The 17,157-nt window shown below is 42.7% G+C and overlaps 1 protein-coding gene across 7 annotated transcripts in view; it reads right to left on the bottom strand.

Moving 5' to 3' along the window:
- Window positions 1–17,157, bottom strand: part of KCTD1 (potassium channel tetramerization domain containing 1) — a 180,346-nt gene that overhangs the window by 15,125 nt on the left and 148,064 nt on the right. For all 7 annotated transcript variants that reach the window (XM_068563362.1, XM_068563363.1, XM_068563366.1 and 4 more), the window contains exon 3: window positions 5,835–5,979. In XM_068563362.1, coding sequence (XP_068419463.1) covers window positions 5,835–5,979 — 145 coding nt within the window. The remainder of the gene's footprint in view (window positions 1–5,834; window positions 5,980–17,157) is intronic.

The following is a 17,157-nucleotide window of genomic DNA, read 5'->3' on the forward strand; positions in this document are numbered from 1 at the left end:
AGTACTGCTCAGGGACGGGCAGACTGAGCCCATCTGTGTGCGCCCATGTTTGTGAATCGCACAGACTGCGGTGGATGCACTTCCATCATCACCTGTCCTTTGGCTGCTCTGCCAGGTTCCAGACTCCCTGTAATTTACAGCCTGTCACCCAGAGGTTCTGTGGGAAACATTTCAGGGCCCTGGGATACGTGAGTTTCATCTGACATGCTTTTTGTCTTTTTCCTCAATTGTGGGCTACAGTTAAAACCTTAGGCAATTAAAGGGTGTGTTCTCTGCTTAGAATTGATGAACAGCAGGTCTTTCAGAGCTCTGGAATCCCAAGGGAGCACCAAAGGTACAGCGAAGCACCCATCCCAATCCTAGCCGGGGGTGGGGGGCTGGGGGTGGTGACTGGGTGAGTCCTCAAGGGACTGTCCTCTGGAATGGGCCACAGCTTATCTCCCATGCAGTTTTTCTCTACCCAGCATCCAACCTGAATATTCTTGGAGGAAAAATAATGCCTGCCACATTTAAATGTGTTTAAAACACCTAGCTCTGTTTCTGGAACATAAAGCAACTAAAAACAAATGGCTATTATCATTTTCTGACTCTAATTCCCCATAAATTGTTTTATATTCCCTGGAGTCTGCATCTTTTTTAATCATGGAAATTATAAATTAATATATTACCCTGACAAGTAGCTTAGGATGATGATATTACATACATACATGTTTTATATTTTCCATTTAGTCCTATATGATTTTAAATGGAAGTGTACTCTGCCTACTTATAGTTAGTTTCTGGTCTCCTATGACTCTTTTGACCTTTTTCGGCTGTGTTTAAATTAATTAATACTAAGTAATTATTACGTGTCCAGCACACAATGTCCTCTAGAAAAACATAAAAATGATCCTGTTTGTGAGATTCTTACAAAGTAGTTAAAGAGTCAGGATATACATACAAAATATCCAAAGTTCACATATAAGGAAGTATACGACCAGGTATGAATGAGAATCTGGTTTGAATGTGAGACTCACTTCATTCATTTACTCATCCATCCATGTATTCATTCACTTATGCCACAGATATTTACATGTTACTACGTGCAGGGCTGAGCTAGTGTGATAGACACTGCTGGCTAGCTTCCCCAATAGCTATTCCCAGCCCCTTAGCCTTTGCCCATTTCTCTCACTGTAGAGGCTGAAAAAGAAAAAAAATTCACTTTTTCAGCCTCCTTTGCAGCTAGGGGAGGCTCTGTTCTAGCCAATGAGATATAAAGAGAACCTGGGAATCTTCTGACAAGGACGAAGTCTTGTGAGTTATAAGCTTTCTGTCCCCTTTTCCTGCCTTGAATGAGGATGTGATGCCTGGAGCTGTGGCAGTCACCTTAAGACCCTGAGGTGACAAGCATGAGGCCAGAAAGTCAACACTGAGGGTGACAAAACAAAAAGAGAGAGTCCTGTCCTTGATACCATCACTGAGCAGATACCACTGCCAACAGCCATGGACCTCTGATTTCTTATGTGAGAAAAACAAATCTCCATTAGTTTAAGGTGCTGTTGATTGGCTATTTCAACACTTGCAGCTGAAAGCATTTGCTAACATACAGCTGGGTACATAGTGCTAAACAACAGAGACAGATAATTACAAATACACTGTGTGTGACCAGGGAGAAGCGGGGATACAGGCAAATCTAAGCTAGACTAGGCACACGATGGCTTAGTGATGAATATGATGAGCCCTAAGTGACAAATAAAGGCCAGGGAAAGAGCATCAGACAGACACAGCGGGCTGCTCTGAAGGGGAACAAGAAGATGGTATGGCACACGTGTAGGTTAAGAGCCGGGTGAGGTGGGCAGGGGCCTCGTGGGCTCTGACAGGGATGTGCTGCTTTGCTCCATGAACGAGGAATGGGAAACTTCTGCAGAGTTTGAAGCAGGAGCAAGTCACTATACACGACGTTTGTTAAAAGCGTCCCTTGGTGAGGGATGGGGTGGGAGATGGAGGAGGGGGAGAGGGAGGAGGGCATAGCTACAAAAGGGCAACAGGAGGGATCCTGGCCATGATGGAAATGTTCTGTACCTTGACTGTGACAATGCTGACATCCCAGTTGTGAGGTTGTAGTATAATTTTGCAAGATGTTCCACTGGGGTGGGGGGAACTGGGTAACACAGGATCTCTCCATTATTTCTTAACAGCTGCATGAGAATCGACCATGATCTCAAAATAAAAAGTTTAATGGAAAAAAGTGTCTCCTGGTTTCAACATGGAGAGTGGATGAGAAGGGGTAAGGGTGGGAGACGGGACACCAATTATGAAGCGACCCTGAGTCATCCAGAGAGTTGCCGGGCCTTGGACTAGGGAGGGGGGATGAGAGGGGTGAATTGATTCGAGAAGTGTCTGGAGGGTGCTCTAGGCAGAGCCACCGATGGATGGATGTGGGAGTGTGGGGCCTGGAGCAGGACGGTGGATTCTGGCATTTTCACTGAGAAGGACAGGACGCAAGGGGAGAGGCGCGGGTTTCACGGTGCTGGCGGCGGCGGGGAGGAGGAGGTGGGCCCCGCCAGCTCCTGGGTGGGCAGCTTGTTTAAGGAGCCAGTGAACTACCCAGGTCAATGTTCTGAGTGGGCGTCTGGAAATGCAATCACCTTCAAATAGAGCTAAAGGTGAAATTTCTCTCCTCCACCCCCTTTCCCACTCCTAGTGCCTTCCTTCTAGGAAAACACCAGAGAGGAAGGAAACCTTGGCTCTCATTCTTTCAGCCCTTTCTCTACTCGCCGACTTGCTCTCCCAGCCCTAACCTGGGAGTGAACGCCTGCCCCCCGGGGGCGCCGGGTCTGATGAGAGGCTGGGGTCCCTGCCAAAGCCCCCGCCCACGCGCAGCAGGCCTCTCCCCCTCCCCCACTCCTTCCTTCCCTTCTCTGCCCAGTGCAGGACTCAGCCCCGCTTCGCATCTCCACGTAGGGCCTCTGCCTGCTTTCTAGAAGACTTCCCTCCGAGCTCCCGATCCGCTGCAGCTGGTGTGCGAAGCGGCCGGCTGTCAACTCTGCAGCTGGGGGGGTCCCTGCAGCGAGGGGCCCGCTGTCTAAACCCGCCGGCTCGCTCTGCCCTCGTGTCTAAGCAGGTGGGTCCCCAGCTCTAGACTGCGGGCTGGAGCCCGGAGAGTCCCCTGCGGCCACTGCGGAAGATGCTCGCAGATGAATGACGTGGCACGAGGGGAAGGCAGGAAAGGGCAAGTGGAGAGAAGAGTGTCTACGTTGAAGAGCATCCTTGAACACCGTCTAGGAAGGCGCCGTATTAGAGACTCGCAATACGTTTTCCTTCCTGAGTTGGAGGAGACCATCCCTGGTAAAGTTGCCGACTTTTGCATTTAGGAGCCACGTTGCACAAACCAACTTCCAATGTCTGTAAACCCTGGAATCCTGCTCAGCACCGTGAGAGGCCCCCGGGAACCCCCAACTGACTGGGGAGCAGCAGGGTCACAAGAGTTCCTCCGATTCATTCCAGGGCTGCGGGGAACTGCACGCACTCGTTGCAGTTATGATTCTCTTATTCTTCTGCCAAATGTATATTGTTTTCATGTAAGAGAAATGTGTACATGATATGACCCTTCTACACTCTCTTTTCCATATGGCTAGTCATCCTTGGCCCGTACCCCACAGGTCAAAGTCCTGAAGGAGAGGATGGATGAGAGCCCCCCGAACCCCTATTAATTTGGGATCTATTCTTCTAGATCTTTTTCTATCTATTGACACATACATACCCATAATTTTTTACATAAATAGAAACATACTATACATATTCTGCAACTTAATTCTTTCACTGAATAAAATCTTGGTGATTTTTCCCCCCATACATCAACTAATCCATAGTATGAATAGTGTGTAATATTTGTAACCATCTGCCATTGTTGAACATTTGTTAATGGTGTCCAATTTTTACTATTACAAATATAATTATAATAAACATTCTATGTACATATATTTTTGCATATTTATGTGTTACTTCTAGAAGATAAATTAATAGACATGGAATTGCTAAATCAAAACTAAATTAAAACTACCACTAAATTGTCCTCCAAAAATGTTTAATAGTTTACACTCCCAACCACACTGTATGTTCCCCAATACTATATATTACCAATTTTTTAATATTTGCCAATCTGATGGATAAAAGGGGGTATCTCATTTAAGTTTTATTTCTTTGATACTAGAGAGATTGAATATCTTTTCAAATGTTTATTGGCAATTTCTATTCTTTTCTTTGAGAAGCTTTTGTTTACATTTTTAAATGTTTTCCATTGGATTGTTTGCATGTTTCCTATAGATTTTTAGGAGCTCTTTTATGATGGATATTAATTTTTTGTTGCAAATATTTCAACTAGTCTGACACTTGTCTTTTATTTGTATATGGTGTCTTTAGTTCAACCATTTTTTTCTTTTTTTAAGGATGGCTTCTGGGTAGTAAGTCTTGCTTAAGTAGGCCCTCACTGCCTGAAAATTATACTTTTGGAAATTCCTTTTTATTTTCTTCCAATACTTTTATAGCTTTAATTTTTATGTTTATTCCTGGAATTTTGGTGACCTTATGACAGAGATAGGGCTCTGGCTTTACATTTTTTCCAAAGGTCTTAGTGCCAATTGTCTCAGTGCCAATTACTGACTACTCCTTTCTTTTCCCACAGATTTGAAATACCACCTTTATAATATATCAAATTCCTACATACACACACATCTGTCTCCAAACCCTGTTTTCTCCATTGATCTATGTGTACAATTTAGCCCTGTCAGGATCACACTTTCTAATCACTGTAGCGCTATAGTATGTTGTGATGTCTGGTAGGACACATCCACTATTGCCCACCATTACTATCACCACCAAATATTTTTTAGCTCTTCTTAAGCATTCTTTTCTTCTACACAAACTTTATAAATGGGTCATATTTCATTAAAAAAATTTGTGACTTAAATGGGTTTGCACTGAATGTATAAGTTAATTTGGGCATAGCTGACATCTTTACAATATTGAAGCTTCCCAACCAGGAACAGAGGATGTCTCTTCATCTATTCAATTCTTGTTTTAAACTTGTATGTAGAGATTTGCAGTTTTCTTAATCAGGCTTTGCATATTTCTTAAGTTTATTCCTGGGTGTTATAATTTTCGTTGTTACTGTTAGTGGTACATTTTCCCATTACATTTTATAATTGGCTTTTGGTCTTCTATTGGTAAGCTGTTGATTGTAATATATTGACCCTGAATGTGGATGCTTTAATGAGTTCTTTATTAGTTGTAATAGTATTTAATTGATCCCTTAGAATCTTCTATTTAGAGAAGTATTAACAGTTGCAAAGATAACATTTTTGTATACACCCTTCTAATATTAACACTTTCTATTTGTTCTTGTCTAATTTCATTGCCTGGAGTTGCCAGCACCATGTAGGACTAACTTTAACACTTGTTAGTAACTTTAAAAGGGAACATTTCTAAAATTTTACTGATAAGTATAATTCTTCCTTTAAATTTCTGGGAGAGAAAGTCTTTATTAAGGTAAGGAGGTTTCCTTTTATTCTCTACCTAAGACTTGTCAGAAATAAGCTCTGAATTTAACCAACTTATTTTCAATGTATTCAAATGAGTTGTAATTCTATTCTTCACATAAAAGTTGTCCTCTTTTGGCCATGTAAAACTTTAATGACCATATACTCTATTTCATTAAGACAGTATAACCATGTCAGAAACCTCTGATGCCATTAGAGTTGGTGTATGTTAAAAACGTAGAACTGGAAATATTTTTTGGAGCATATCAAAACAAAGCACATATTTATGCTGTTGGTAATTTAATATGAATCCCTCACCTTGAAATCATCAGGAATGAGGAGTTTTGATGTTCGTAGAAAATTCAAGATATATCTGAACATCTGTCCATCTCTGTCAATGAAATAGTGCTGTTTGAGACTGTCCAAAACAATGGGCTCTGTACCATCAAAAAGTCTTCCGATTCTGCGATAGGAAAGAGGGAACAGTGAAGACAATTAGAATCAATTGTTCGGCCGCTAAGACTGAGAGCTACTGTTTTGTGTCACTGTCAAAGGTAGCACTTTTGAAGATGGCAGTCCGGGAAAATCACCCACTAAGTAGTTATGGTTCTCTGAGAAGTACTGGCCCCTGCTTGATAAATATCTCAAGACCAGACAATTCAAAATAGTCTCAGCCTTTCTCAAGTAAATTCTATTATTCAATGTCTTTTACCTGTAAAGAAGATGTCCTGACATGGTGATTATGGCTAAGTGCTGTCACTGTAATGGAAGATCATGTCTTTCCCTCTGTGTTACTTAAAACAACCCTCTCTGCCATTAAAAAAAAAAATATATATATATATATATATACATATATATATATATACATATATATATATATATATATACATATATATATATATACATATATATATATATATATATGTATATATATATATAATTGCTCCAAAGTGTCTTTTAAACAGATTCTACAAAAAAAGCAATTTTGTTTTTAAGAAATCTGTTTTCTGAGCTTTCCCTACCCATGAATCCCAAATTTTCTAAAAATAAAGCAATGCCTATATGCTAACATCTACATTTAATTATAAAAAACAATAATTGAGAATATCACTCACCTAAGAGAATATGTTTTCCATTAACAATATGCAGTCTAGTTTCCTAGGTTTCAGCAAAACTCATTTGTAACAGCCAGGAATCATTATAAAATATAAACATTTGACCACCCAAAAAATATGACCTAGTTCTGGAACATAAGTGGCTATGGGTAATTTTTAAAAACAGGAATCTATAATATGTTTTTCCTCTTTACAGTTAACATTTGAAAAGTGTGCTACACTTAAAGCATTTTGTATCCATTATCATTTATCTGTTTAAGGAAGGCTGAAACTATACACTTTAGTATATACTCAGAATAGAAAGCAGTCACATCTATAGTATGAACAGGTAGAGTGCTGGCTAATGACAAATAAATATCCTGTATCAGAAAATAGAATTTACACACTTGAAATCTCTTCCTTTGCCAAGAGGTGCATTTGATTTTCATGAACAGTGTAGGCTGGAAAATGGTTCCATTTTTTAAGAAAAGATTTTGTAGAACTCATAACAAGTCTCTCTCTGATCTGGAACACCACTTTATTGTTTTGATGATGATTTTGATTTGAAGATGATTTTGAAATCATACATTTTCTAATCTTATTGTTGAAATGGGACAGATGTAATGGTAAATCGGCAATTCCATCCCTCTTAAAATACAACAAACCAACCAACAAATAGGAAAGCTGCTCCCCTCCCTCCCCAAAAAGAAAGACTTGTGAATTTGTTTCAGTAAAAATCTTTTAAAGATAATTAGAAAACTCATGTCCTACCTGAAGGTGGTAAGCGCAAAGAAGAAAGCAACTAGTCAGATCATATTTTTAAAACTCAGTATATTTTTCTCAACTACTATTTTCATCCAACTTTCCACGAATTGAGGGTGATCATCCAGGGTGTAGATTACAACCATCCTGGGATTCTTCCACCGCATGCTACCTTGTCATTCATTTCTCATAAACACATCAATCAAATGGTAGACTACAGAAAGAAGAGGCAGTGAAACTAAAACACATTTTGTCACGTATTTATACTGTTTCCAGGACAGTTTAGTGCAGGATGGGAAAGAATAAGACTTGTTTGCCTATTATGAAAACATTCTACTCTTCACTGTTAATGATAAATTTACAGTTGACAGGGGAAGAAAAGGGAACTATATTTATTAAGTGCTTTCCAGATAACTTACACTCGCCTAAGCACTTTATGTATGCAACAAATCCATTATCCTCCTTTTAAAGATGAAGAAATAGGCTCAAAATGATGAGTAACTTGCCCAACTAGTTAAGTAGCATTGGGGGATTTGGGCACAGTCTGTTTGATCTTAAAGGGGCCTCCCTACAATGATTGGAATGAAAAGAATTACCACTACTGAATGAAAGCTTTCGGTCTAGGGTTTTCATTTCTACCTTACATTTGTTCAGCAAAAGTTTTATAATGAAATCCAAGCGTGTACACTGATGATTTTTGTGGCCTGAAATAAATTAATATCAAAGATTACAAGTCACTTCACTAATGAGATGAAAAGTAAATATTTTATTCTTAAATAAATCCCAGGCTTTTAATTTTTAAAGACTCATTCTCAAACTCTAGACTTGGAAGGTCGCCAGCACAGAATGAGTGATTAAATAAATCTTCACGGAGTGAATGGGTAAAGCAGTGACTGAGTGAGGAGGGGAATGGGGCTCCGCCAGTCAGTAGCTGTAATCTGAGTGAATCAACTTCTCTGCGTCTCCATTTCTTTTATAAAAGTACCCTTTTTCTCAGGGTTGATGAAAAATACAAAAAGAGTCATGGCACGCTCAAAAACAACACAGCAAAAGAAGGTACCCCAAAGTAGCAAACGAAAACTACGAAACTACTACGTCTACGAAAACAGTTCTTAGAAGCCTGCGGGCACAGTAGAGTACAGGATCGAAGAAGTAAAAGGAACAATCTTGGCTTAAGTGTACTGATACAGACCTTTCCAAGACAGGAGAAACGTGTCATGTAAGTGGTTTTTAGGATACCATCAAAACAAAACAAACAAAACCCACCTCCAGCAGACACGGGAAACTGCACATAGTTGCAATCAGAAGCGCCTTCAGATCTGACTTGGATGAAATAGGAGAAGAGGCAAAGGAAAGAGGAGGGAAATCTGAAAGGAGACCCAGCGCGGGGGGGTGGGGGGGGCGGGGGCGGGGTCAGGGAGGTGACTGCGACCTCTGGGCGAGGCAGTGGGAAAAATGGAGTCTGTAGGTGGAATCATTCAAGACGAAAGGGGGTGAGAAGCTGGGAAGAAGGGGACTGGACTCCCCGCGTTAGATGAGAAACCCACCGAAGCCCCGGAACCTGTGTTGGCCCGGAACCTTCGCTCCGAGCTTGCGCCAGGCTGGGGAGGGCGCGCTCTGCGGACCAGAAGGTGGGAAGGGCGTGGCCTGAAATTGGTGGGAAAACCCTCCCGCCTTCTGCGCGGGGCGGAAGCAGCTGCAGCTGAGGAGGACGGCGGGATCGGGAAGGAAGAACCCGTGGCCACACGGATGCACGTTCCTGGCTGCGGTGAAAGGCCCCTGGGAGAAGAGAGAATCCCTGCGTTTGGGTCAACAAATGTTAGAAGTAATAAAAAGAGACACTGCTGCAGATTTTTGCTAACTTTAAAAAGAGGAGGTTTTGAATTTGTGAATACAATGCGGAAAGACAGGGTGGTGCCAGTGATCGTAAAATGGGGTCCTGGGTCGGTTTCGAGATTGAATGTGCTGTGGAAAAGCATTGTTTGGCTAAGCAAATAGAGGGGAACATCGACACAGGCTGTATTTCTTGTGGACATATGAATGGAGTTACAAATCAACTGCAGTGACTTGTAAACTCTGGTGCCTGAAAACTATGTGGAACTGATTACAGTTTACTAACCTTGGAGAACATTCCTGTTTTTCAACTGACCAAGACCAAGCTGGCTCCGGATGATGTATGGCTGCCTTTTTTTTTTTTTTTTTTTTTTTAACACTCATTGAACCAAGTGGCAATGCAGGGAAAAACTTCCTTCCACAAGTTTATTTTTTAACATTCTACTTTGGACAGTTTCAAACTTTATGCCAAAGCAGAGAAAATAATATAATGAACCCCCATGTATCCACCCAGCTTCTAAAGCTATCAGTTCTTGTCCAGTCTTGTTTCACCTGTACCTCTATGCCTCCCTCTCCCCCTCTGGAGTTTTTGTTTTTTTAAAAAAATATTTATTTTTATTTATTTGGTTGTGTCGGGTCTTAGTTGCGGCAGGCAGGCTCCTTAGTTGAGGCTTGCCGGCTCCTTAGTTGCAGCACGTGGGCTCCTTAGTTGTGGCATGCATGTGGGATCTAGTTCCCTGACCAGGGAACGAACCTGGGCCCCTGCATTGGGAGCACAGAGTCTTATCCACTGCGCCACCAGGGAAGTCCCCCCTCTGGAGTTTTTAAGTAAATTGCAAACATACTATCATTTTTATCTGCAAATATTTCATTAATTAAAAGAATTATAAAGGTTCACTAAAAAAATGCATTAACAGATATTAAAATACATTCCTCTTTTTTGCTTTTTGGTATTAACTCTGTTGACTACTTTTGTTTATGGAGGAAATAATGCAGCCCAAATCTCCAAGGAAATTAAGCTCCTTTTGGTGGAAAGTTAGTCTGCTTCCTCACTGTGGCTCCCCCTCTCCCTGGCATTAAAGAATGGTCTTAAATAAAAGAGAATATAGGGATAGGACCTGACTTACCTGGCTTAGTGTGAATCAATCATTAAGAATTTTTTCTTGTGTAGTCATTCATTTAGAGGACCTGGCTTCTCTAATTTACCGTGACTCAGTTCCTTAAGAATTTCTCTTTCCTTTTTTATTGTGTAGTCATTCAGTTATTCATTCATTCTTTCCACCAATATTCACTCAACCTGGCCATGTGAAATACAGGGGACGCAGTGGAGAATAAGCCACACTCTTGACTTTTGCGGAATTTAACAGTCTGTGGGGCTGGGAATCAAGTGCAGTGTGATTGAGTGTGCCAGTGGGTATGCAGAGTGGGCTATGGGAGTACCCAGGGAAGAAAAAGAAAGTCCACTGGAGAACCTGAATGATATGCAGAAGTTGGCCAAGTACAGGGGTGGGAGGTAAGGTTAGATAAGAAAGGAGAGGGGTAGGGAAGATACAAAGGCTTGAAGCTGGAAAAAACCAGACATGTGATTACTCTCCACTGGGGCCAACTGAAAAATGAGGCTGGGGCAGCAGAAATCAGCAAAAGTCAGATCACAAAGAGTTGCGTAAGCCAGGTCAAGGAGTTTGGATTTGGTACTGAGGGCGATGGGGACTGATGTCAGGCTATGCGCTCAGCGATGTTAAGGACAAGAGCTCCTGTAGAAGTGAGACAATCAAAACACTTTATCTGAAATCACATCTCCTCACAGATGCAGCTTGTAACTTACCCAAGTCCTGCCTCCTTTGCTTTGCTTTTGACTGTGTCATTTGTATAGAGCAGTGCTTCTTAACCCTGGCTGCACAGTGGAATCACCTGGGGACCTTTTAAAAGATACAGATGCCCAGTGCCACATATTCTGATGTAATTATTGGTCGGGCTTGGGACCCAAGCATCTGCATCTCTTAAAAAGCTCCCCAAGGAAGCCTAATGAACAGCTGAGTTGAGAACCAGTGCAAAGGCGGATGAGCAGAGAGACTGAAGAGGAGCAAGTCAACGTCGCCGACTTGAGACGCTCTCAGTTAGTCATTCTGTCACTCTGAACTGTCACAGCACTTTTTCTTAAATAGCCAACCACACTTTTAGAGGTGACAATCTCCAGGATGGCCTAGATCAACGTCCCGTTTTACAAATGGAGAAGTGTAATGCTCAAGGATGCACAGCTGGCTAGACAGAGAGCTGGCTGTAAACCCTCCATGCTGCCCCTGGGGGGATGGGCAGAGGACGGTCACATTGAAGCCCATGGGGGACACCCTCCCACGAGTCCACCAATCAGTAGGATGTTACTTTTTAAAAAAATCTGATTTACAGAGTATTTTTCTATTGAATAATTTTGTTTTCAGAAGCACTTGTGGCTTTATACTTTTTCATGTCTACTAACTCAAGTTAGTAGATTGCCAACCAAGTTTCTGTCCTAATATATTATACCTAAGGAAGATGGTGAATGAGGTAGAGGGCTGGGTGAAGGTGTGTGTGTTTGTGTTGTGCAGTTGCGTGTGTGTGGGGGTGTGTGTGTGAGGTCTGTGTTTGTAGGTGTGGGTACACAAACGAGAGGTGTGTGGGCAGCTGTCACTGCAGTGGAACCTGGACACGGAACAGCAGGGAAGGAAGGAGATGGGGACAGAAAAGTCAGCATTGCAACCAGTGGGTCCCCTTCCCTCCTTTCTGCTGAGATGGGAGAGGAAGGAAACAAAATGGGTGGAAGGGAAGAGAAGTGCTAGGTTGATATCTCAAACTTTTTGAAATGTGAGGGTTCAATATCGTATTCTCTGTTTTTGCATATATATATATTTAGATTTATTTATATTTTTGGCTGCGTTGGGTCTTCGTTGCTGCACACGGGCCTTTCTCTAGTTGCGGCGAGCAGGGGCTTCTCTTGTTGCGGAGCACGGGCTCTAGGCGTGCACGCTCTAGGCGCATGCCACATAGTTGCAGCACGCAGGCTCAGTAGTCGTGGTGCACGGGCTTAGTTGCTCCGTGGCATGTGGGATCTTCCCGGACCAGGGATCGAACCCGTGTCTGCTGCATTGGCAGGCGGATTCCTAACCACTGCGCCACCAGGAAAGTCCAAGCATATATTTTAGAATGTCCGTAATAAAAAGTTTTTCTTAAAAAAAGGGGGAGATTGCTAAGCTGGGTATTATTATAATGTTAAAAAAAACCACCAGTTAACTTACTGTTATTGAAACCTTACTTATCACACGGCATTTAATTCACTTATAACTGTTCACAAAATTCTAGAAATAGTTCTTTATAGTTTCCAGACTTGGGAAGTTTCGTCTATATCTCATGAACACAGATAAAAATGAATTCAGAGCTTGTTATAGAAATGGATGGAAGTAATTTAAGAGAAGGAAGAAAATACCTTCTAAGTAAAAGCAAACAGAACACATTATATCTACTTATGGCCTTTTTATTCTTACATTTATTGAATGCCTACCATGTTCCTGGTGCTCTGCCGGGTCTCTTCAAATGAACAAGATGTGGTCCTGCTGGGTGCTATGGAAGGACAGAGGACAGGGCCCTAGCTAGCCCAGGGCAGGGAGGGAAGGCTTCCTGCAGGAGGCAACCCTGTGCTGGGTCTTCAGGATCACCAGGTGGAAGGGGAAGGGACAGGGGCTTGGAGAAGGGATTTCAGGCAAGAAAGAGCCTGATGGGTGAGGTGGGCAGCACCAACAAGTGGGGAGCATCTCTCTCAAAGGGTCAACCTGAGCAGAGCATGTGAGGGCACAAGAGCTTGGCCGCGGTGCCTTCAGTAATATCTCAGAAGCCCCTGGATGTTCAGCTCTGACTCACAGGCCTGGGTTGGAATCCTGGCTTTACCATCTTCAGGACCAAATCGGTTTGAGTTTTGATTTCTTCATCTGAGGAATGGGATAATACCCTGTCCAAAGAATTCTTATGAGGAATAAATGGATGTCTAATACGAGCTACGTTTACCGAGTGTCCACTACATGCAGGGCACGGTACTGAGCCTTCACAACGACTCTGCTAGGTAGACGCCATCACCCTCGTCTTACAGGTGAAGGCACTGCAGCCTGTCCGCCAGCGCTGAGGCAGTGGGACTGCAGAGTCCAGCTCGGAGCCACTCCCTTACTGCCCAGTGGTCGCTCTGCCCCTCGGTTAAGCCTGGGCTCCGTAAATGTTGACAGATTTTCATCCTTTGGAGACGACGTGCAATGCCCAAACAGAATCCGATGGTATATAAAATCCTGTTGTGCATCTTGAATCGGAAGACTTTTAATTTTTTTGGCTGTGCCCCGGGGCATTCGGGATCTTAGTTCCCAGACCAGGGATCCAACTTGCGCCCCCTGCGGTGGAAGCACGGAGTCTTAACCACTGGACCACCGGGTAAGTCCCAGAAGACAATTTGTAGTTTATTTTTTTCCCTTTTTTTTAAAAAAAAAGTATTTATTTATTTGGCGGCGCCAGGTCTTTGTTGCGGTACGCGGGATCTTCGCTGCGGCACGCGGGACCTTTTCCTTGCGGCATCTGAACTCTTAGTTGCGGCTTGTGGGATCTAGTTCCCTGACCAGGGATGGAACCCGGGCCCCCTGCATTGGGAGCGCGGAGTCTCAGCCACTGGACCACCAGGGAAGTCCCGGAAGACAACATTTTACATCACCTGGTCCTGCTCTTTGGTTTGAGCAAGTGTCTGTTTTAAAATGATTTCTAGGGCAAAGGGCTACTTTTTAAGGTCAGTCCTGGATCAGAGCATCATGGTGTCCCATGGGAACCCACTTTGGTATTTTCGGCTCCAGCGGTTTCTGCTTAGGCTTCCTCTTGCTTTCTCTGTGGGCAGGCGAGCCCGCACGTGTGCACGAGTTGGCCCCCCAGGTCACCCCCACTGTTCCCAACGGGCTGTTCTATATTTGGAGGTATTTGTGACACACTCCTTTTTTCTCTTGACTTAAAACTCTAGAATATGTTTTCCATTTTACAGTGATAATTACTATTCAGAGAAAAAATGTTATAAAACATTTTTTGAGTCTGTGTTAGGCACTCTGCTAAAAACTCTCTGGATTATCTGCTTTAATCCTCACAGCAACGGTAGGGTATTTATAGCTGATACTTCGATGTTAGTGATGGAGAAACTGAGGCGCAGAGCCACCAGGTCACTGCTGAACTATGCAGCCTCCCGTCCTGGAAGAGGGAGGGCCAGCCCAGCCTCGACACTGTCTCCGACTCTCAGTGTCCGTCGTCTGTCCCAGAACTCCTGCTCCTTTCCCACTCAGACACCTCCTGCCAACCTTTCTGCATCTTGCAGCACCACTCCAGTTTTCTTGTTACATAAGCAAACTCTTTTGCATGTGTTCCCGTTGAATTTAACTTATTTTTGAGTGACTGTTCTTATTCCTGGGATTCTGAGTGTTAGCAGCCCCAACTGTTGAAGGAGTGCCTTCCTATATGATGAAACATTCCTGACCCTTCCATTTGTGCCCTCAATCTCCCTCACAAATGGCATGAACTCAGCCCATCCCCATGTGGCTGTGCTCTCCCAGTGGCCCCACTCTCTCCACCATACTTTGAGGCTATCAGTAAAACCAGGATGCGGAATGGAGCCCATCCCTATTTCCTCTGGTATCTTACTATCCCAGGCTGTTGGAACTGGCTTACCGTACGTCACAGCAGTCCTTTCAAATAAAAGCATCCTATTAATTATATGACACTAGGAGAGGGCTAGGGCGAAGCCAGCTGTTTCTATTTTCAATTTAACAATTTTTTCCTACTTGTAATGGAGCCAGCAAAACAGCAGTTTACAGTGAAGTATTTACATATTTTGCTTAGTACCTAAAAGTGAAAAAGCCAGAGGCTTCACGTAGTGCTCAATATAAAAAGAAAGAACAAGAAAAATATAATTTACTTAAAGGCGAGGTAAATGCTTTTTGAAAACCTAACAGAAGATGTATGGAAGAAAGTAAGTGAATCTATACTGTGTCCTTTGTACACCTATCCTGCTACACACACACACAAACACACACACACACACACACACACACACACGCACACACACACACGTCATTACCGACACCGTTCAAGAGCCTTAGAGTATCATTCAAATACTCAGGAGTATTGAAAGGTGGTTGGATGAATGAAAATGAATTATTCTGTCACTGTATGACTTCAGAGTGACTAGGAGGTTTAAAAACACTTTCAGAAACTAGGCTTTTGAGTTTGAGATGACAAAGACAAAGGGAGGAGATTTTAGCCCCAGGACTGTGAGTTATACCTCCTTAGAAGAAGGAAAGAAAGCTGCTAATTGGACAAGAGTCATATTTACAGAGCTTCAGAAGTATCTAAACATTTTAAAGAATACATAAAATGTCCACCCTACCCTTTCGTTGAAAACACCATCTAATTGCCTCTTCAAACCACGATGGATGATGTACCTGGTTGGCTTTGTACTCTGAGAAGCTTAAGATTTCGAATTTATGTCGCAACGTTATTTACATAGTCACCAAATCAAAAATGACATGTGAAAAATATGAAGTTTGTATCAGCTCATGATTCAAAGACAACATTCTCGGGTGTGTGGGGTTGAGCAATAAGGAAAGTGGCTGTTGACAGCACCTGCCTTTGGCTGTACCACGGTCAACAATGTGCTGTCCTAGTTGAGTGTCTTGTGTAATCGTCCACGCCCTTCTGGGGCTCAGGCTTGGTTTATCACAGTTTAAGAATTTACCCAAAGACATCAAGCCGGTCCATAGACTCGCTGGGCGGTAGGTGTATCTATCGATGTTTCTCCCTGTCCCTTCCAACAAAAACCAGAACCAAGCCCTGACCTGCAAAACGTTTAAAGAAACAAAAGTATCCCAGCTAATGACAAGAATTTCTCATGTTTCTTCTTCCTTTCTGTGATCATATACAGAACGGGACAGACTGCAGGAGTCATTTGATAACCATTTGCTTCCCCTATCTTTTGTTCACATAACTTTTCATTTGCAAGTCCTGAGTGAAAGTGCACTAAAGCCAAATCTTCTTTTACAAATAACTACTTTCTCGAAGTTTTTAAATCCACATAAAGGATTACAAATGGGTTCTTCAAGAGCCCGTCAGGACGTGTATTTGGAAATACAAACTGTGTCGTCACTGTTGGGATTTTGTAATCGTCACAGATGTCTGCCAGAGTGGAGACCAGAGCTTCATTCACACTGATCGTGGCTCCCCAGCTTTGCTTCGCTGCTATAACCTTTATTCCAGCCCATTTTAACGTGTCCAACAATTTTCTCTGAATTCCACCCTTCATGCCACCTTGTCCCTTCTGTAACGTATCATCAAAACGGTGATGTTGTGATGAAGTACCTTACGTCATACGCCTTGTAAGAGCACAACTGACTTCTCATCCCTCACCACCTCTCACATCCCTCATCCTCCCACCAGGACCACCCTGGGCACATTCAGAAGCCACACGTAAAGCATTATGCACCCACTTCAGCTTGGTATTTTGGAGACAAATTGTTGCTACTTTCTATCTCCAGGCACCTTGAGAGTAATCATTCAGAAGCATAACATTGATAATTCATCAACTTGAGTCAATAAATCCTGCATTTCTAATGAAAAGAAATGGCATTTTAATGGGTTATTTATATACTGATAATAGAACAAACTGCCAGACATGGCAGATGCAGTGAAACGGACTCTTCGAAGACCACAGCTCAAGTTTCAGCAGAGGGCATCTGGGTGTTCAGTGGACCCATAAGGGATCCTTCAGTGTGACTTTCAGAGTTTTGTTTTAAGTCCTCAGAGTTTACATGCAAATTATAACATCATGTGATTTTGTTTTGAATAAATGCTTCTCTTCAGAAATTAAGGGAGGGGAAGTTTATTTTCTGCATTGGCTTAATAAAAAAGACTCC

Source organism: Eschrichtius robustus, chromosome 14 (assembly GCF_028021215.1).
Source record: "Eschrichtius robustus isolate mEscRob2 chromosome 14, mEscRob2.pri, whole genome shotgun sequence".
Lineage (NCBI taxonomy): Eukaryota > Metazoa > Chordata > Mammalia > Artiodactyla > Eschrichtiidae > Eschrichtius > Eschrichtius robustus.